General features: G+C 38.2%; 1 protein-coding gene across 8 annotated transcripts in view; it reads right to left on the minus strand.

The window, feature by feature from the left end:
* PTGER3 (prostaglandin E receptor 3) overlaps positions 1-23426 on the minus strand; it is a 169673-nt gene that overhangs the window by 93253 nt on the left and 52994 nt on the right. For 3 of the 8 annotated variants that reach the window (XM_036890137.2, XM_057500321.1, XM_036890139.2), the window contains exon 3: positions 2940-3005. The exons of the other annotated variants lie outside the window; for them this stretch is intronic. In XM_036890137.2, the coding sequence (XP_036746032.2) occupies positions 2940-3005 (66 nt within the window). The remainder of the gene's footprint in view (positions 1-2939; positions 3006-23426) is intronic. 8 annotated transcript variants of the gene reach the window in all.

Consider the following 23426-nt stretch of genomic DNA (forward strand, 5'->3'; position numbering starts at 1 on the left):
CAGTTAGCAGTAAAACAAACCAAGGATGGGTGCATAAAAATGGTACATGGGATCTGAGAGGTTCTGGGGAGGACTCCGGTCTTGTGGGATCCTACCAAACAAATTATTTGGCAAGTTCAGTTTAGCTGGTAGTGTAGGGAGCTGACCATGTGCATAATTGGGGAACTCTGGGAAGGGTGTCCTGCTGAAAATAATCTTCTCCATCCCTACTACTGATGCCTAGAATCCCTTCAGCTAGGAACAAAACTTTTTAATCTATACTGAAAAGCAATATTTAAAAAAGGAATTACCTTGGGTGGGATGGAGACCAGGTAGAAGCATTTATGTGGAACCATGGTGTGACAGGAAATGCCAATCTGTTACCTTTAATTACACTTAGCACTTTACCCCTTTAATACACTGACTTTCATCCACACCAAAGTATAGGTCTTTTCTGAGAGTGTGAGACATACAGGCCATGGATGGGCCTCTCTTACACAACTTAGCTCTTATCACCTTGAAGATGGTATCCTTTATGCTTCCCAAGATCTTCCTGTTTCAAATAAGTCCTCTTCCTCTTGTTTAAGCTAAGCTCATAGATCTGCTGTGTTCCTCTCAAATTGCCAAATATGTATGATACTCAATCTGCTAGCAAAACTGGCCCTCTTTCTGGATATGAAAGCCCATAGATGTCAGTTATAGCAGCTTTATTTACTAAGCCATGTCATAAGATATTTTTGAAGATTCCAGTTAAGATAGAAAAGACTGTGTGTGTGTGTTTGATCTTCAATTTGAATTTGACTCTTGGACAGAATTATTTTCCTGTGGCAAAAAGACTGGCGCATGAGCGGTCACTCTGCAGACACCTGAACACAGCTCCGTTGTTTAGTCTGCCGTCATGTCCTGTTGGTGGCCCCTGGGCTGTGCGGTTTGGCCCAGGATGCCTGACGCCTGTATTCCTGCAGCCACTCCGCCTCTGTCTGGTGACACTGTGTTAATTTGCCCGTGAGCTCTCTTCCAGCTGCACCACAGGGCTGCCGCTAGTCATTAGCTTGTCATTAGAGTTTCCTCTGATGACCCCAATCAGCTCAGTAATTTCTCCCCATCCGCTGCCTGATCCTGCGGGGTGTGGTGGCCTGCATCACTGTTTTCAGAACTGCAGTGCCAGATCCATAACATACTGTAAAGGTTAGCTGGATTCCTGAGGAACACAGAGGAAACTGTTCAATGATTACTCGTCTCCCATCACCTCTCATTACCTGTGTCCTGGTTACCAATCATTCTGCCCCCACAGCTATCCCATCCCTCTTCCTTTCTGTTCACTGGTTCCATTCCATCTGCTTTAAATACTCAGACTTCCCTTATCTTTGGAAATACTGTACACAGAAATGCCTGTGCTTGACTGCTTGACCAATTGTGGTCCAATTTCTTGGCTCCCTCTACCACCAGCTTCTCTATACAAAACATCTGCTCTTCCTATTTCTCTCCCTTCAACTATCTCCTAAACAATAGTTTCAAATTATGAAGCACTTTCTCTTTGTCAGGCACTATCTTAACACTTTACAAATATTAATACATTGTATTCTTTGAAGATGGCATGACTATCATCTCCTCTTGATAGGCGAGGAAACTCCCTCATCTCCATAAAATCATTTTCTTGGTAACTTTTGGTATTTATAGTCATCTCTGGTATTGTAATTCTTGAGCTAGATACACCTGTACTGTGTACTAGTGTCTAGTATTTACAAGATTGTCCTCTCTTTTCATAAAGTATAATGAGACTTCAATAATCTAGAATAAGCAAATCCATTTAATGATGGCTGGACCAAATTTTCTATTTTCATGATAGACAAAAAGGGGTTAATTGGTCAAAGTAATAAAATATATGTCAGTAGAAGCAGAATTTGAGCTTCTTCAGGGGAGGAATATAGATAATTTTAGAATGTTGAAATGCAAATCCAGGTTTCTGATATCACAGGAGAGTTTTACCTGATCCAGACAATAATATATATTATAAACTTCTTTATTCCAGCCTTGAAGGCATGTGTAATGTAGTATGGAAACAATTTGAAATAACAAGAAAATAACAGAAAATGGCATGTAATCACCCTCCAGAGTATTACATGGTACCTTTTGCCATCATCTGATTTGTTGCAATTTGCAAGGCATATCCTGAGTCCTGGATAGTTTCTTCTTGGGCACCATGCCAGCTGCTACCAGGAGGGTGGTGACCCCTTTAGAAGTAAAGTGAACTAGATGTTTTAAAGTCAAGAGGAGTCTTAAAGGTAACATAATTTACAGATGAGGATGTGAGGCCAAGTTATTTTTTATCATCCTGAAGATCGTTTGCAGCAAAGTTCTGCCTGGAATTCAACTCCCTTATTTGTGTTCCATCAGGAGGTCCAGCAACTGAGCCATAGATCTGATCTACTTCTAAACCCTCCTAGAGTACAGCAATTATCTAGCAAACTTTGCTTCATAAAAAGGACAGGTGCGGATAACTGAGCTCAGTGAAGAACTAGAATGTGTGACCTGTCCAATTATATTCGTTAAGGAGCCCCAGAAGGACAGAGATTTTTATCTGTTTTTGTTCATTGATGCAACCCCAGGGACTAGACCAGAGCCTGCCACAGTGCTGCTTAATAACTGTTTGATGCTTAACTGAATGATTTCTATGTGTTTTTATGTAGAGTGTCTATAAATGGGCCAATAAAATTTCCTTTTTATAGGTGAAAAATTAAAATAAAAATTAAAGCTCAACAAAATTAAGTGACTTTCTCAAGCCCAGACCTAGAACCAGGACTAGAAACTTTGGCTCCTAATTCATTACCTAACTGTAAAAATACATCATAGAGTTGAAAAAACGATTGAAAAAATCAATTGGTTAATTATTCTGTGTAAGGGATATGAAACCTCCAGCAAAATTCTAAGGAAATGCACACAGTCAGGCCATTACCTACCATCAGTATGTACTTGCTGGTCTTGGGGTGAGGCATCGTGTCTCTTTCTGGTCCTGCTATTGCACACTATCAACAAGAAGAAACAGTTTTCTCTTCTTACTTTTCAAAGCTTTCCTTCCCTTCTTTGTTCTCTTTTCAGAGACACATGAGAGTTGGACCCAGTACCTCCTAACAATTATTCCCATGGCTCTCCATGAGACTCCAAGCAGCTGGAATGACATTAAAAACCCTAAAGTCTTACAACTTTCTCCTTAGCAAGATTTCATCTTTTGGGTTTTTACAGCCTTACTGTCCAAAAAGATTACACTGTAACTAGGCTATATGACCTCCAATATGTCTATAGGAATCTTGTCTTTTAAAGGAGCTCTTTTTCCCCTTCTAAAACGTTAAATATATCTTAAAGGAGAATAAACCTCACACACAGTTCATGTCAGTTTCTTCACAATAGTCCAGATTGTAGAAACCCTAATAATTCAGAGAAGGGAAATAAAAGTGATTTAGGGGGGGCTGGGGTTTCATCAAGAGGTACAGGACCTCAAAACAAGAATTCATAGGAAAGGGGAAAAGCCTGAAAGCATGACAGCCAGAAGCTCAATGCAGTGGCTGCAACGGGCACTTCACTCTGGGACTGAGACTGAGGAGAGCTGGGCAGCGACTGGGGAGCTGCTATCCGACTCAAGGAAGTCTTAGGCTTTGACACAATTTGGAGGATGACACACTGATTATTGGTAACCAAAAACCTAATATAGGAAGAAGGGTCAAATGTTAAAAATCGCCTCTGGGAGGAGCTGCCTGACCCTCTGGACAGCAGTGGTTGCTCTAGTCTCTGTCATCCACTGAATGCTGTCCACACCTCTGCCACACCTATTACATAGCAAGTTACATCTGCTCTCATCTGGCTGCTGAGACTCTGAGAAGTTTGAATGCCAGCATTGAAGATATGCCTTATTCCAGAAATTTTACTTCATACTACAAAGTAACTGGGGAAGAGGGCTGCCTTCATGGTGGAAAGGGCGGTGTTTTGGGAGGTAGAAAAGTTTTTTTGGCTTCCTTTACCATAAGGGGGAATTGGGTGAGAGTTAGAGCAGGTTTGGGGATTCTCAGTCATGGGACTAAGACAGAGTCTGAACATGACCAATGCAAGAAACATGTCAGCAGAGCTAGGAAAGATGACATCCATTTGTGGAAGGCCATGAGAGGGAACAGCCAATGGGCATAAGGAGCAGGTACCTCTGGTCCTAAATCCCACTTTGAGCTTTCACTTCCTCCCTCACCACTCACCCTGGCCTCGGGTGACACTCTCAGCAGAGATTCTTATAAAAGAACTTTATGGAGTTGGAGTCTCAGAGAGAGTAGGGAGAGGCTCACAGACATTTGGAAGATGAAGCACCACAGGGAGAGGACAGCCACCAAGAGAAGCAGATTAGGGAGAGGCTGAAAGACCAGCAGAAATGCAGAGTGCCGGTTCAGAGTGAGACCTGCTTAGAAACGGGGGGACACGGAGAGCCCCCGGAATCAGCAGAGGATTCAGGAGGGGCTACGATCTCCTGAGGTCACCCAGAATGTGCTTGCATTCTTTTATTTCATAGTAAAGTAAAGAACTTCATATGGCTAGAATTAGGGATATTCGATAACATCCAGTCACTGAATATCAGTGTCACCTGATTACAAGCTTCAAGGAGGCAGGGTTCATATCTATATTGTTTCTGCTCTACACTGCTTATCACAGTACCTGACACAAAAGAGGAACGCGATAAATATTTGCTGAATGGATCTATAATCTTTTCAACAAGACTTTAACTCCTTAAAATCAGGGACTGTGCCATGGTTGGTCTGTAACTCCCAAGAGCCCAGCATGATGTCTGATACAGAGCGGTAACAGTTAGTACTCATTGGGGCTGATTTATGACGCACTATACATGTGCTATTTTTCTTTAAGCTTGGTGACAACCATAGACACCTGGTCAGATTCACATCCTGTCTTATCTTTTATATGCTCCCTATCTCAAAGGTAAACCATGCAAATGGAAGAACAATTAACTGGTGTCAAGAAAGTACAATAGAGACTTCACCCTTCCCTGCGCCATCCTCGCCTCTCTCTGACTCATTCAGTTTGGTTGGCGGTTCCACATCTGGGCTTTCCTGGCTTTCAGAACCAGAAGGATGCAGCCCTATCCATGAAAAAAACTTTAAACTGAGCCTGGTTCCTAAAAGATCCTGGGCAGGGATTATTGTCCTGGAGAACCTGGGCTGGCCAGAGGCCTAGTAGTGCCCATAATTGTTGGGTTGAGTAATGAATGTCACTAGATATTATAGTACTGTACGGCTTAGCTATCTGTTATGTTGCTAATTGATTTATAATAACAATATTTAGATTAATCAAAATAACAAAGTTATTTTAACTGCTCAAAACTATTCTACTAATAAAAGGATAAGGATAGCCTAGGAAGTCATATTCTACTTATCAATCTAAAGGACAAAATATTTTAAAAGATGTACTCTTTCAAAGATGGGAGAGAATGAAGTACCATTTAAAAAAATAGGGAAGGTATTTTCGTGAAACAATATTATTCTTTAAATCTTTAAATCTTTCCCAATAATTTTCTGGATTGGTAGCAGTATTATTTCCCATCTCCTTGTCACACCCGCGGCAGCCCTTTCGTCACTATAGCTCCTGGGAAATGGGAGAGTGAATGCCAGCTCGACAAGGAAGAAACAGCACAGAGGGGCCTTTACAAACAAAAGCCTTTCTAGTGCTAGGAAGAGGGCATGACATAGAAGGAGAAGCAGGAGACCATGTCCTTGCTCCCCACCACAACTGCCTCACCATCAAACCCCAGAAGTGGGAAGGAGATGAAAAAATAGAAACTCCAGAGAGAATGAACGGCTCCAGGTCCCTGAGGCGCAGCCTCACAGATTGGCCTGCCCACGTGCATGCAACTGTGGCAGAGAGGGAATGGCCGAGAGGGGACCACGTGATTTTCTGAGTCTCTCCCAGCCTCCACCTGGGGCAGAAGGCCCCCCAGAGTCTCCCCGGGGTTCAGGGAAGAGAGAGGAAAGCTGAACACCAGAAGGACTGCCATGTAGCTGCTATATTTAGGGCCCGGGTGACATCCTGCCAGAGACAGCAGTTCCTATGGGTGGGCCAGCCCACTGCAGGAAATGGCAGAGCCTCAAAGGTCTTCTGTGCCAGTGAGATAACAGTGGGGTCACATCAGCAAAGTAGGGCCACAGAACTCAGCATATGAGGAGGGAACAGTTCACAGGTTTCACCAGCCCTGAATCGACGGGCACTGCCAGCAGCTACCCAAGTAGCCCGGAAGACTGAAGTTAACTTTAGGGAGGGTGGAGAGGGCCGAATAGATGGGACCAGGACCCATGTGTAGGCAAGCTGCCTCTCCTTTCTACCCCCATTATCATGAGGGGATTTGGGCTTTTTCCTTCACACAGATGCCTTCTTGGCTAAGCTTGAGAAAACATGAAGAAAGAACATTTCCCTCAAAGAGACTGAGTTAATTCAAACTGAGAAATACAGATGGACAACATATCTTCAACTGTAAGTTTACAAACCCATCCTCTTCTGTCTCACCCCTCAGCCCCTGCCCCAGCCAGAAGAGAATTTGTAAGGAAATTTTAATCTATATAAAAAAATTTTAAAAATAAATGTTTTGAATAGTTAAGTTTAAATACCTAAATTTTCACCCTAGCTATTAACAAACAGATGCCAATAGCATCTGTTATGGTAACAGACCCACCCCTTTGTAAATCTGTGAATATGAGCCTTTGTTTTCCAGTTTAATGCATTATAAAGGTAACCAGGAAGCAAACTGAAACAGTGCCCATATAACTATTAAAAGGCCATCCCAATCCCAAACAAGTTAGGAGCATATGTCTAAAGACAAATTAAGTCTAAATAATAGGCATAAATGTTCTGCTGTATAATTTGTAATCAGAGACAGTTGATAGAAGGTCTCATTTCAATTTTATGTCCACTTTTTAAAAGGTAAATCACAGGACATACAGATCAGATAAAAAACAAAATAATCAAATGTACTCTTATAGTGTATTACCAAATCGATAGCTGAGAAGGATTAAATAAGATTAAAGATGATCATAAATATAGTAAATGCACCAAGTAATGAATTTTGTGGATAATTAATCCTTATTCTCCAGCTGAAAGCTGATTTCACTCGTACCTATTCATTTCAGTATTCTGGAGGATCTCTTAGTCTCTGAAGCTGCAGGTGTGGTCACTGTCTGAGGCAAAACACATAGTCAGGAAGTGACCTGATCCCCTCAGTCCCTTCTCTGCATAGCAATAACCCTCAACCACCCAGTACAACCAAATTAAATCAGTTTCATCGCAACACTGTTGTGCAACTAATGATTAGATAGCCACAGAAGCTATCAGGGGTCTTTCATCTATCAGGCAAATAGTTCAACTAAATAGTGAAGGTCAATTCAATTTAGCATTCATTGACTATATGTCTTTAATGCAAAAGACACTGCTAAGCATTTAAAGAAAATCTTGACTCATAACCAATAAAAGTGGTATAAACTCTATATAACTAAATAGTATTCATTATGTAGTGAAATTGTACTGTTTAATGGTTACTAGAAGCCTAACTTCTCAAGGCATTCCCATTTCTCTAAGTGATCAAAGAAAAATGACTAATGTCCTCTAAGTCACAATATGTCCATTTGGAATCCAGATCTTATGTAAAAGTAGTTTAAAAGCCAGTTGCTTAACTTTAAATACAAAATAATATGGGAAATTATTATTCAGCTTCCCTTGTTCTCAGTAACATATTAATATAGTATATAATAAAATAATACAATGACTAAGGTCCTTAGGCAGAAATTTAATAGATTCTCCCACATAAAATAACTCATAAACAGAAAAGACAGTTCTAAAAGTCATTCAATACAATATGAGAAAGGACATCCTGCCATTTGCTATTAACAAAGATGAATGTTGAAGATATGATGCTAAGTGAGATGTCAGACAAAGAAAGACAAAATTGATATATCACTCATATATGGAATCTGAAAAAGCCAAACTCAAAGAAATAGAGAGTAAATTGGTGGTGACCAGGGGATGAGGGTGGCGGGATAGGACAGATGTTTAAGGTACAAAGTTACAATGAGTAGTAAATAAGTCCTAAAAATCTAATGCACAGTATAGTGAGTACAGACAATAATATTGTATTATAATCATCAAACTTGTTAAGAGACTAGAACTTAATTATTCCAGCCACTGAAAAGAAATGATAGCAATATAATGTGATATAGTTGCTAATTTTCACTACGATGGCAATCATACTGCAACATATGACTGCATGTTGTACACCTTAAATTTGCAGTTTGTTATACAATAAATACACTTCAATAATAAAAAAGATACATAAAATAAGGAACCATTCTTTGTGTCAAAGATTGGCAGTTGCTTCCTTGTATCCACTCTCCCCGTCTTTATAATGGAACCTGGATTTTAAATTGGGCACCAGGTACAAAGCTGCATTTCCAAATTCTCTCCCATTAGATGTAGCCATGTGACTAAATTCTAGCCAATTATATGTAGAGGAAAAGTGATGAGACTTCTGGGAAGTCTCCTTAAAAGGAAGGGACACACTCTTCTTTATTTACTCCTCCTTCCTTTCTGCTGACCAGATGCAGATTAATAGCTGGAACTCAGCAGCCATATTGGACCATGAGGCATTACACTAAGAAAGACAGGTAAAAATAGCATCAATCCTGATGATCAAGAAGTGGTCAAATCAGCCCTGGACAGCCTACAAACAGAATTTATCTAAGTAGGATAGAAATACGTTCTATGTTCTTTTAGCCATTGTAATTTTGGAATATTTCTGCAGCCAACCAAAATTTAATACATGAATAAAGTCACCCCATCAGCTAGAATAAATTCTGGGCCATTGTCAATAGAAACCTAAAGTAACATGGAAAGAAGCCATACTAATAAAAGGAGACAATAGCTGTTTTCATTACATCCAGCCAATGATGACTTCAAACTGTTTGCATCTAATTTTCCCAAAATTTGTACAGTATTTCTGCACTTTCGAAGAGGAGAATTGGCAAAGCATCATTCCACTGCATAGCACACTGGATTTACAAAACAGATGGTGACATTGAAAGAGCTCAGAAATTGAAATCATAAAAACTGGACTGGAATCCTAACTCCTTCTAAACCTGGGTAAGCTTGCTTAAGTTTTATAAATATCAATTTCTTTATGTATGATATGGGGATAATGATAACATTGGCCTCATTTCTCTCATAGGAAGTTGGGATAATCAAAAGACATAAATGTGTCAAAGTGTTATCATTGTTATTAAAATCATTTTGGTATACTTTGTTTTCAACTTTTTGGGATAACCACCTTTAAAAAGGGACTTTTTTAGCCCACATTAACCTCCTTTCTCTAATTATCTCATTTTCATGATTCTGTAGAATTTTGTTTTTATGAGCTACATGTATACAAGTATTTAGGCTAAAAGAATATTATTGGGAAGGAGTATTCAGATAACTTACAACTATTTCTTTTGAAACCAGCATATTAGAAGCACTTGGAGAGAAACCAAAAATAAAAATAAATTTATCAACTAGTTATAGGAGACTTTCAGTTAGAATACATCATTTACAGATCGAAATCTGAATGCTGTGTGCAGTAAATTCCCTTTAACCTGGAATTAAGCATTCAGACATTTCACATAGCAAAATTTATTTTCACTGCATTGTACAGTTACCATTGGTCATAAAAATGACTCTGGACCCAAAAAATATTGAAGTACATTCTGAACTACCTAAGAAGTATCACTAGTCAATGGAACCAAAGTATTTAATGGAAGTATATCATGTCACAATCTTTTTTATAACAGGGAGATTCATGGCAATAAAATCACTAGATTATCTGAGAACTGTCTACCTAGACAGAAAAACAAAGGTCATAATTCCATTTCATAAGCTGTGAAGGTGAGAATGAACTTCTTGCTCAAAAAAAAGCAGGTTATTTGAACTTCACTGTCAAGACCTTCCTTGACCTAGATTAAAATTCATTTTATAGGCTCCCTTCCAGTTCTTACCTAGGTGAACTGGGGCTGCCATGTGATTAGTAGTGAAAGTCACTTCAATTCAACTTCACCTCTCTCATCTCTCTCTCTCTCTCTCTCTCTCTCTCTCTCTCTCTCTCACACACACACACACACACACACACACACACACACACACACACACACACAAACACCATTAGAACTTGCCCTCTTGAATACAATCTTGAAAAATGAGATACCCTACAAGGACATGAACAAGGCTTGGCCTTGGCCTTACACATCAGAGCTGACAGTACAAAGAAATGTGGAAGAGGAGGGATTGACGTCACTGTTACACCTCCATCTCACTGCTCCCTTCTTGTAAACCCCACCTGCCTGCGGCTCACCATCAGCATGGCTGATGGATGAGACACCCTCTTCTGTCCCCTCTCTAAACTCTCAGTTTTCCATTATAAACTTGCTTTATTTATTTTCTTTTTTCCTGATACTTTCATTGTGATCTGAGCCAGAAGGAAAGGGAATAGAAAATGTATGTGGAGTGGGAAGGGAGTGAGCACAAGAGATGCACACTAGTCCCTTCACAGAACTGTATATTCATTATGTGCTTCATTCCCTGATATTGACCCAGAAGAGAATGTTGATAGGGGTCACATTTGCTTCAGGCATCTGTTCTCTTACCAGTACCTTCCCTTCAGATTTGACCCCCTTAGCCCTCATGCCTTTCCTCGGTTTCTCTAAAGAAATCTTATCCCCACCTCGTCACCATTGAGGCTTAACTGTTCTATGTCTCCTCCTTGTAAGGCCCTACTAGGTGGCTAGAGCTCATGGAAATCATTGTTTGTGAGATATTAGAGAGTGACAGTGCTTTACTGTTTTTTTTTTAACCCAGAAAATGCATTTACTTTCTAAGAGGGGCCTTCCAAGTCCTTGCTTAAAAGAATGACAATTCTAGGATTCTAGGTCCTAGGGTGGGTCACATAAGGTCAGGAGAGCTTTTTAAAATCTTTGAATAACAATAATAATATTTTCTCACACCTATTTTTTACTAAATGTCAACTACTTTTCTACTAATATCTTGACTTTACGGATGAAGCTACTGAGGCACAGAGAGGGCAAGTACTATAACTATAGTCACACAGCTAGTAAGTAATTGAACTGGAATTTAAAACCAAATAGTCTGGCTCCAGAATCCCTACTCTCAACCATCTAGATGGCTGCCCAAACCACCACCAAGATTGAAATTGGCTTGGGAGAAGGCATGAGTGCTAGTCCTGACTCTGTCTCTAAGAAGATGTGTGACCTTCAACAAGTCACTTAAACTCTGGGTCTCAGTTGAACTAAACTTGTGGTTTATGCCTTTTTCTTTTTGGAAACTGTGATATAACAAAAAATACATATTTTGGTCTTTATCCCCAGCTCCTGACACAGCTCTGAGTGATCAAGATTAAAGGAACACCTTTTGTTATTCATAAGAAGCCCTTACAGCCTCACCTGAGTTTATGTTAAGGAGGTGACTTTGGGAAAGCCCCTAGTGATGGGGAACCAGCCATACAGTGAGAGGGTTGGAATGTTTACCCCGCCCTCCAAACTCCAGAGCAGAGGACTGAAGTTTGAGTTAATCATTAATGGCCAATGATTTAGTCAATCATGCCTGTGTAATGAAACCTCCATAAAAAAAAAAAACAACCGTCATCTAAAGGGTTTTGGAGAGCTTCTGGGTTGGTGAACATATTGAGGTGCCGAGAGGGTGGTGCACCCAGAGAGGCCATGGAAGCTCCATGCCTCTTCCCCACACCTTGGCCCATATACCTCCTGCATCTGCTGTTCCTAGTTGTATTGTTTTATAATGTACCAGTGTCTGGTAAGTATTGTTGCCCTGAGTTCTCTGAGACATTCTAGCAAATAACTGAACCTAGATGAGGACTGTGGGAATGTCTGATTTATAGTCCTTGGTCAGAAGTAGGAAGGGCCTGGGCTTGTGACCGGCATCTGAAGTGCTGTGCAGTTTTAGGGAGTGAGCAGTTAGCTTGGGGGGTCTGCACTAACTCCAACCAATTCATGTCCTAATTGAATTGTAGGACATGAAGACGGTGTTGAAGAATTAGTTAGTGTATTTGGTGTCAGATGTGTTGAGAGTAGAATATAGAAGAAACAGCATTTTTTTTGAGAAGCAGAGCCATCTCTTTAAACGAAATTCTAGTTAGAAGCCTGATATACATGACATATGAAAGAGAGATCTTGAACCCAAGCTATAAAAATAGTGGGCCTTGTACTTTTCAAAATCCAGCCTCTCACCCTTTGTCCATAATTTCACCTTACACACACACACACACACACAGAAAGAATCAAAATATGCCATCCTCTCTGTACCCTCTCAAGTGGAAACAAACAGGGTTAGAATAAAAAAAGAGAGTAAAAGAGAGTATTTCCTTCAGGGCTCCAGCAAATAAGGAAATACATAGCTCCACCCTATGTTATGAATCTTCCTCAGAGAAGTGGGAGTGAGAAATGCATTTGCCAAGAACTTAAACTTCACACAGTCACTGGTATCTTGGATGCATTTGATGATGATCATCAAGGCTGAATTGAATATTATGCAAATATATGTCCGCAATTTGCAACATAAATAACTGCAACATTACTCTGGACTGAACTCTTTGAAATTAACCCCATTGTATACTTGAAAAAAAAATTCCACTGACCTTGTTTTTCTTGGTACTTCAGTAAAAATACAATAAAATACAAGTAAATAAGCCCTGCATGTTAAATTCATCCCTCTTCTAACCCTGAATGTGGGAGTAGAGTTACCTATGCTTCCTTTCTTGCCACCTCCAGGTGGTCTCTCAGAACCTCACGCTTCTTTTGTGCACAGTGGGGCACACTCCTCTTGAATTCATTTACTTTTCAGTGTCAGTATCCTATCTTTGTTATGCATTCCCCCCAAAAGCAGAAGATAGTACAGATGATGTCCCTGTTCAAAGGAAAAATCCTAGAGAGACCAAAAAATATCCCTCAGTCTTGGGTTTGCCTTGCAAAGCGCCTGCACATAGGACCCTGGTGAACACACCTCTGTGACGGAGGTGTCACACGTGAGCGAGGGGACTCCTACTGCTACCCTCACTTTCTTGGAAATTCACTGTGTACTGAAAAGTGAACCGGTCTTAGGCAGAAATTTACATTTTGTACACTTAGGCCAAACTATGCAACACATGTTAGACTGTCCTTCGCTGCATGATGGACATACTGTTCATGAACCTTAGGAACTCTTGTGGAGATAAGATCTCTCGTCTCTACCTGAAGGCTCAGAGTCCAGAGTGACTCAGGGAGGCTGCTCCAGTGCGCTTTTGGGTTTCATTCCTTGAAATGTGTTACAGGCATGCTTTGCTCCTCGAGGGCCATTTGCATTCCTGTGTGGCCCAGCAGAGTAATAGGCAGGCAGGAGAAGGTGAATACAAACTGGCTCAGTGAGTGAATGAAAGGTTGAGTGGGTGGTAACTAGAATTGATGGGGAAACTGCGGTCTAGTGATATGAGCACCTGACAGGAAGCAGAAAAGTGTTTCCAAGTGTTGAACTATCAAAGCTTTGGAGCTGTGCTGATAATTCTCCATTCAGCTTCCTTGCATGTCAAAATGAGGTGGTCAGAATTTGTTTTTCTTAAAAGGCTCTCAGTTCTTGGAAGGGAAGTGTTTTTCACTTTTTATCAGCCTCTGATTTCACAGCTATGTTGCTGAAAGGGCTAGGAGCAAGCATGTGGGATCCGAAGCTCAGACTAGACCTCGCAGCCAAGACGGCTCTGCTCCTCACACAGCCTGCTCACAGCAGCTGCCCAGGCTCTCTGCTGCCTGGAAGATCACCCCTCAACCTGCCCATCCCCTAGCTAAGGACATTCCACAGACAGATGAATCAACAAAGGCAAGCTTTCCCTTCTTTCATATTACCTCATAAACTTAACACAAGTGTAAGAACTGTTGTGCTCACTGAGGCCAACAGGCCATCCAGTTTCGTATGTTGCCCAAAGGGGGGATCTTTCCTGGAGAGGGATCAGAGGCATTCTGAGTGATGTGTGCCAAAAGTTTGGACAACATCATTTCTAATTTCAATCCCTAATCGTAATTAATGATTTGTTGAAACATGTATTATGTATCTAGCACTGTCGTAAGTTCTGTAAGCCTTGAGTTTTTCATCTAAAACCCCTTCTTGGACATCTTTGCATGTTTGATTCATACTTTTCTTGCTGTGGATATTAAAAAAAACTTAAAAGATATTTATACGTCTACTATATGTCTATACTTCACGGTCTTCACTGGCTTGAAGATGGGATCTGGAGAGGAGAGGAAATGAGGGAGGATCTGGAGCACCAAGATTAAAAAGATGTGGTCTCTCAGTCCAAGAGCTAACAGTCCAGTGGGGGAGCTAGCCACACGCACAGCTGACTATCACACAATTCAAACAATGAGAAGGCAGAATCAAAGGGGGCATAAATAAGGCATCGTGGATGCGCAGAGGAAGGAGTTGTTTGTTCCAAACCGGGCATTAGGAAAGAATTTTTAAAGTAGGTATCATTTGACCTGGGCCTTAATGAATGAGGAGAATTTTCTCTATTGAGAAAAACATTCAAGCAAAGAGTAGGACCAGAATTATGACAGTGAATCAAGTGTTTACGGAAGGGATTCCCAGATGGCTGGGATCCGTGTTGCCAGGTAAAGCTGGAAAGGCACGCTGGAACTAGCTTACTGAGGGCTTTGAATAGGTGAAAGCATTGGGCTTTGTACAGTGGCTGCTGGGGAAATATCAAAAGTTTTTCAAGACACTGCTACTGCATCTACTCTCCCAGTGAGAAGACCGAGGCTTAGGAGGCCGAAAAACTCACTCTAAGGTAAGTGTGGAGGTGGTAGTTGAGCTGAAGTTTAACTCCAAAGTCCAAATATTATATACACTGGTCTTTTTTTTTAGATATAATTGTCATATAGCATTATAGTTGTTTCAGATGTACAACATAATAATTTGACATTTATATATATTGTGAAATGATCACAGTAAGTCCAGTTAATACTCACAACCACACAGTTACAAATTTTTTTTCTTGTGATGAGAACTTTTAAGATCTACTCTCTTAGCAACTTTCAAATATACAATACAGTACTACTAACTATGGTCACCATGCTGTACATTATATCCCAGGATTTATTTATTTTATAATGGGAAGTTTGAATCCACCTCGTCTTAGTCTTACTTTTTTATCTATAAAATGTGAATAACAGTACTTTTCTCTCAACCTAAAAGATTAGAGCAAATGAAACTACGGATACTAAAATGCCTTAAAAATCATAAATGAATTCTGTAAATGTTAATTAGTAGTATCGTTTCTTTATCATAATTACAGTTAATATTACTCCTGAAGGAAGCATAAATATATTTTTGCAAAGTCAAGTCATGTTATTTAGTATTAATACTGGTTATAAGTGATTGCATTCCTACTGTGCTTTGTACATATATTATTTCCTTTCACCCTCATGAGATAGGTGTCATCATCTCCAACTTACAGATAAGTAAACAGAGGCAGAAGGAGGTGAAAAAACTGCCTAGTCACACAAGTGAGTCAAGAAGCAGGCTGCAAATCTGTGTTTCTAAATCCCCAAACTCCTTCCATAAGGCCACTCCTGCCTTCCCACTGGTGACACCACAAACCTTCCAGGTTGCAGGGGGACGCTGTAGCGATGTCTTCAGGGAGCCTAATGATGCCAACAATTTCAACACTTCCAACAATTGATTCCATGTTTTAAAAGACATGTAACTATTTCTAACCCTATAAAGGATCATGGTGAATAAATAAGTAGTATGCTTCCTTTAGGCTTGATTTAACTAGAAAACATGATTTTTTCTTTCCCATTCTCTGAAATAAAAACATGTCTTTCTTGAAAAATAAGTCCTGATTAAGACAAAACCCTCCCTATTTATGTAACGGTATTGGTTCCTTCTAGTTATTTCAAATTTTAAAAGCTTCCCTAAACCTCTACTGAATCATTTTATTTTAAAGCATATTTCTCTTTTCTCTTGGTAATGAAACTTAAAAAAAAATACTAGGTTTGGTAATGCACAAAAATGTAATGCATATTATTCATGCTGGGATTATTCTTCTAAAATACATGTTTTATAAACAGTAAACAATAATCAGAATAGGTAAGAACTGAGTTGGACCAAATTTATATTCTTGGCAGCCCTTTATAATCAATGAGAACAAGCATATACTCCAGCTAATGAAGTCGTTGATTTTAATGGCCACCAAAGATTCTGATTTAACTATTGGTAAACAAATGCTGTAGTTTTCATTAAAAAAAACTTTTTTTTTTCTGAGTAGTTTTTTGAAAAAAAAGTTATAAACTGATAAGGTGAACATAGAAACTTTGAAAGGTTCGCTGTGGTTAGCCTTTGATTGTCCAACAATTCGATCAGTGTCACATATGGCAGAAAATAAACCACAAATTTAAGGATTTTAAAGCACTAAGCTCAACAGCTACATTCAGCCAAACCTTTTTCTTTTACACCATTTCAAATATTTAGCCATTTTATGCTGGTTTGATGCATAACGTGATAGAATCCTGAGTTGGAAGAAGGCTTAAAGAAGATACTAGCATTCCCTCCTTCTACAGCAGACTCCTCAGTGTTTTCCTAGTATTTGCCTGAACACTTGTGGTGCTAGGGACACATGACTCTCTAAGGTGAGCCTTTCCACCTTAGGCTCCATTGGTTTTACTTCTCTTTATATTAGGTCAAAATCTTTCTCTCTGTAGCTTCTTTCTATAAATCTTACTCCAGCATTCAGAACATAAGGAATAAATCTCTAAATCATGTGATATTCCTTCATTTGAGAGAGACTGACCATGGTTCTTAGATGAAACCAGGATTGAGGACAAACTTGCAAAGACAAATATTTGGAGGGATATGAATCAGGACTTTTACAGTAGTTAATTTTGAGTGGTAGAGTCGATAGGGAATTTTTCTTTGGCCTTTGTGTTCTTCTGCATTGCTTGAATTTTATACATGACTGTATATTCTAATTACAGTGAAAAGAAAAAGTAAAGCTATCTACACTTTGGGGAAAATAATAAAATCCTAAATGTAATGGGTGAAAATTGACACTTCACTACAAAGAATCAGAGAATCATAAATCTGTAATCTATGAGTGATAAACCTCAGTCTCCCCAGGACCTAGACCCACATGGTAGGGTCTCATTAAAAGTGTGTGAATGATCAATAAATCAACCAATTATTCATTAATCAATGATGAAAAATCTATGAAAATCCATCACAAGTAGTCAGATTCTCATTTCTTTCTTGGAGACACAGTCATCGCCAGAGAAGGAAGGGCTGCACCAAGTACCAAGTTGTCATTGCTCTCAGTCCAGGTACTAAGAGGAGAAAGATCACTCCCATCTTAGTTTAAACTGATTTAATGTCTTTTTTTATTGTGTTTTTCCCTAGTGCATCACAGTCCAAAAATTCTCCAGCAGTTCTATTTTCTACTGTAAAGTCAGAGAAAAATGAATGTCTTTAAGGTACCCAGAAATATTGTTCTGGGTATGGTAAATCTGGACTTTGGTAGATATGTAAGAATGATGATATTGCTCATGATGATTATGATGATGGAACTAACCTGCACTGTGAAAATTTAAAGGGAAACCTCAGCAAAATGGTGGCGAGAGGCCAGAAGGGGGAGCCCTCATGCTGTAGCACTCATGTCAAGAACTGTCGCTTGCAGACCCCCAGCAGAATCATCAATGAGAAAAAATCCTCTATTAAGACTCCAACAGGAGAAGATGTACATTGCATCTCTTACAAGAAACTGACTACCCCAGCCACTGAGCCAGTGAGAAACCCTCATCACCTGAACGCTTGCCGTGTCTCGGGCAGACTTCCACTCCAAACAACCCCTCCAACTTCCTCCTTCTCCATGAAATAACATTCCTCTCATCTGTTTGTTGGATTAGCCTCTGGTTTTTGCTATAGTTTGCTTGTCCCAAATTGAAATTCTCTGCTATTCCCTATTAGGCCCAATTTTGCTGGTAAAATAACTTTTATTTTTAAGGTCAACAATACCAAGGGGCTGCATACATACTCTCTTCTAGTATTTATAGTTAACCTATAAAATAGAAGTTATTATCCCCATAGTCCTTTATAGATTAGGGATTGAAGTGGCGGGCACATGTTATATTCTTCTGAGCTTAATTTTAATTAAGAAAGCACCAGCCTCACTTGGAAACTGAGCCAAACTAAGTCTTCTGAGCTTAATTTTAATATTAATGATAATAATTTATAATGACATAATCACCATTTATTGAGAGCTTATTAATGTGCCAGACATAGGTAAGCATTTGCATGCATTATTTCATTGAGATAATGGTGAAAAAGCATTAGCCAATTTGATCAGATCCTCTTTGCTGCTTTTCAGACAAGAACTGCCTTCCTGAGATTCACCTTTCTGCCTATATGACTTATTATTTATTTTTCCTGGGTTCTAATTGAGTTGTTACAGAGACTTTTCAAAAATACTTCTGTGTTCATAAGAAAATTAAAAGTAGAACTACCATATGATCCAGCAATTCCATTTCTGGGTATATTTCTGCAGGAAACAAAATCATTACCTCAAAGAGATATTTGCACACCCATGTTCATGGCGGCATTATTTACAATAGCCAAGACATAGAAACAACCTAAGTGTCCATCCACAAATGGATGGATAAAGAACATATCCATATATCCATATATATATAATGGAATATGATTCAGCCATAAAAAGGAAATCCTATCATGTGCAACAACACAGACCTTGAGAACATTGTGCTAGTGAAATAAATCAGACAGAGAAAGAAGTTTTTCTCATTTATGTTTGGAATATAAAAAATATTGAACTCACAGATACAGAAAACAGTTTGGTGGTTGCTAGAGGTTGGGTTGGGTGGTGGACAAAATGGGTGAAGGTGGTTAAAAGGTACAAACTTTCAGGGATAAGATAAATCAGTCATGGGGTTATAATCTATAGTATGTTGACTGTAATTAATAATACTCTATTATATATTTGAACATTGTTAAGAGAGTAAATCTTAAAAGTTCTTATCACAAGAAAAAAATGTAACTATGTGAGGTGATGGACATTAACTAGACTTACTGTGGAAATCATTTTGCAATGGATACATATAACAAATCATTATGTTGTACAACTTATACTAATACAGTGTTGTGTGTCAACTATCTCAATAAAAATGGAAAGTAAATAAATAAATAAGCCACAAAATACCTCTGCTGTGCTACTGGAACCATTTCCTTATCTCATAGAGATGTACACTTAAGTCAGAAAGAAAACCTATTTAAATTTATTATGCTGTTTCTTATCAGTTTCTCTACTTCCCATGGAGTTGATCCGCATCCTTTTTTTTCTTACTCCAAGTCTTAAGAAGGTCAGATAAAATTTCTGTGCTTAAGAAAGCACCAGCCTCACTTGGAAACTGAGCCAAACTAAGTCTTCTGAGCTTAATTTTAATATTAATGATAATAATTTATAATGACATAATAACTATTTATTGAGAGCTTTTTAATGTGCCAGACACTAGGTAAGCATTTGCATGCATTATTTCATTGACTGCAATAATTTTATTAACCTTAGGTGAAATTATTATCTCCATTCATAGCTAATAATACTGAGGTTTAGAAAGATCATGTTAACTCAATTATGGTCAGCCTAATAATAAATTAACAGAACTAGTCTGTGCTACCAAATATAGTCTAATTGTAGTTCCTGTCCTCTCAAACACAATGTCATGTATTTGGATCTCCCAAAATAATATTAAGGAATGAGTAGAGAGGTCAGGATGTCTTTTTCTACATTACTAATATGGTTTATGGATTCCTGAAGTAATTGATATTGCTATTGTGGCTACTATTACCACAATTAGTACAATATCAGTAACAATGCCCCCTGCACATTTATTGTACTCACCACTCTTCTGGAATATTTATTTATTTACTCCTCACAGCTACTCTATAAAGTAAATGCAAGAAAAGAAATCTCAGTTCTTCACAGAAAGATATAAAAATCTTACAGAGTTTGAGGAATAAGTTCCACAGTTCTTAACCCAAAATTTGATCCCAGGTCTGATTCCAAACTACATTCATTCATACCCTTGAATGTAGTCCAACTATAACACTTCTCATCCAAAAGAAGATTCTATGTATTTTTTTAATCCACATATAGAAGCAGAATTCTTTATATTCAAGAACATTCTTCAGGCATATATACTTTTTAATGTATTTTTTTTGAATTTCTGGAATTATTAGTCTTTTTTTTTTTTGAGAGGGCATCTCTCATATTTATTGATCAAATGGTTGTTAACAGTTAACAACAATAAAATTCTGTACAGGGGACTCAATGCACAATCATTAATCCACCCCAAGCCTAATTCTTATCAGTCTCCGATCTTCTGAAGCACAACAAACAAGTTCTTACATGGTGAACAAATTCTTACATAGTGAATAAGTTCTTATATGGTGAACAGTGCAAGGGCAGTCATCACAGAAACTTTCAGTTTTGATCACGCATTATGAACTACAAACAATCAGGTCAGATATGAATATTCGTTTGATTTTTATACTTGATTTATATGTAAAGATTCTATGCATTTAATTGGCATCCTAGTTTTCACTTGTCTTTCTCCAAAGGTATCCCTCCCTCTCAAATGGTTTTGTTGGACAAATGAGAAAGACTAAGTTTGAGTGGATCATTCTTCATCCAGTGAAATGGAGAATAGTGTTTCCGATTAAGAAACTTTAGGCAATGTAATCATTCATTGTTATTTTAATATTTTTTCTGAACCCATTATCCTATAAAGACTTACTTTCAGAAAAAAATTTCTCATGTTTATGTTCAAGAGATTTTTGCCTATGTTTTTTTCTAAGAGTGTTATAGTTTCATGTCTTATATTTAGGTTTTTAAACCACGTACAGTTTATTTTTGTGTATGGAGTTAGTCAGTAATCCAGTTTCATTCTCTTACATGTCACTGTCCAGTTTTCCCAACACTGTTATTGAAGAGACTGTCTTTTCCCAAGTATATATTCATGGCTCTTTTATCATATGTTAATTGGTCATGTATGTATGGGTTTATTTTTTGACTCTCTATTCTGTTCCATTGATCTATGGGTCTCTTCTTGAACCTGTACCATACTGTTTTGATTACTATAGCTTTGTAGTATAGCTCAAAGTCAGGAAACATAATACCCACAGCTTTGTTCTTCTTTCTCAAGGTTGCTTTGGTAACTTGAGTCTTTTGTGGTTCCATATGAATTTTTTGCTCTAATTCACTGAAAAATGCCTTTGGTATTTTGATAGGTATTGCATTGAATCTCAGCAAGGGAAACAAAAGCAAAAATGAACAAGTGGAACTACATCGAACTAAATGCTTCTATGCAGCAAAGGATACCATCAACAAAACAAAAAGGCAACTTACAGTATGGGAGATTATATTTGTAAATGATTTATCTGATAAGGGGTTAACATCAAATATGTATATATAAAGAACTCCTATGACTCACCATCAAAAAAACAAATAACCCAATTAAAAAATGGGCAGAAGACCTGAATGGACATTTTTCCAAAGAAGAAATACAGATGAACAACAGGTACATGAAAAGATGCTCCATGCCACTAATCATCAGGGAAATGCAAATTAAAACTACAGTGATCTATCACCTTATACAGATAGTTGGCCACTATCCAAAAGACAAGAAATAACAAACATCGGTGAGGATGTGGAGAAAAGGGAACCTGCCTACATTGTTGGTAGGAATGTAAATTGATGCAGCCAGTATGGAAAACACTGTGGCATTTCCTCAAAAAACTAAAAACAGAAATACCATACAACCTAGTAACTGTGTTTCTAGAAATTTACCCAAAGAAAACAAAATCTCTGATTTGAAAAGAAATATGCACCCCTATGTTTATTGCTACAATATTTACAATAGCCAAGATAAAGAAGCAACTAAAGTGTCCAAACAGATGAATGGAAAAAAAAGATTTGGTACATATATACAATGGAATATTATTCAGTCATAAAAAAGAAAAAATCCTGCCAGTTGTGACAACACGGGAGGTGAGGAGGGTAAAGAGGATAAAGGAGCACAAAAATCTCAACCATAATATAAGTCGTTTATGGGCATGGAAAATATAGTTAATAGTTCTATGACATCTATATAGATAGATAGTAACTGCACTAGTTGGGGTGAGGATTTAATAATGTATGTAACTGTTAAATCACTGTGTTGTATACTTGAAACCAATATTATATTGTATTTAAGTACACTTCAGTTAAGAAAATACACTTTAAAAATTTACTTTCATGAAAAGATGCCCATAAATTACTACATTACTTTTTAAAATTATATTATTCTTAATAACAAATAATTACGAAGATCTTTAGACTCCATTTGTCATGCAAATTACATAGAAGTTGGCAGGCAAAAGAGAATCTATCCTTCAAACATTTGCTCTAAACAGTCTCACTTGGTTTAATTCACTATGAGTTAGAGAAAAAAAGAAGAAATTTAAATAAAGATTTACATATAATTAGGTTGAGCACATTCTGAATAAATGTTAATTGATTCCTGAGAATCCTAAGTATTGTTGACTGTTGTTGCAATTACATTGAAATAGTAGAGATAATGTGAAAAATTAGACCAAAGATAAACTTTAAGATGCAATGATGTTTTCGAGTTATAAAGTAATGGGTGGGTTGCCATTTGTGTTTATTTCAGGAGAAAAACAGAATTCAAGATTTGGAGATGCTAAGATTTTATTCCTTTTAGAAAATGTTCTGCATGGTTCTAATCAGTCTGATCAGTTCTGTGGAAATCAGAGCAGCCAGGTGAAGAGAAAGCTGGTGAATGAATAAAATATCAGATACACCAAATAATATTTGCCTGCTAGTAACAAAGGAAGAAAGACTCAAAGATGGGAAACAGTTTTTCTGTTTCTCAGAGACAAAATGTGCTTCATTCTGAAACTGCTATTGCATTTTGCAGAAAGAAGCAATATCAAAGTTCAAAAACTAAACAGGAGGAGATGATAAACAGAATGGTTCCACTGCTGACAAAAAGCCTGCACTCCCTCTCTTCTGTCCTGAATATTGCAAATTCTCTCAGGAGTCCCTCTGTAATTAGGAAGCAAAAGTACTGACTGCTTTTCAGCATCTCGGTAAGCCAGGTCCTGAGCTACCTTGCAAGTCAGAGAGAAAGCCAGAAAGGAAAACAAAGATAAGAAACGAAAAACAAAAGGGCTGAAAGAGATGTATACTTAGTGACCTAAATTGTACTTTTAGTTTTCAGCAAAACCCACAGGCCTGGGCAGAAAGTGGAAGGGCAGCATTTCTGTGT

This window comes from Manis pentadactyla, chromosome 4 (assembly GCF_030020395.1).
Source record: "Manis pentadactyla isolate mManPen7 chromosome 4, mManPen7.hap1, whole genome shotgun sequence".
Taxonomy (NCBI): domain Eukaryota; kingdom Metazoa; phylum Chordata; class Mammalia; order Pholidota; family Manidae; genus Manis; species Manis pentadactyla.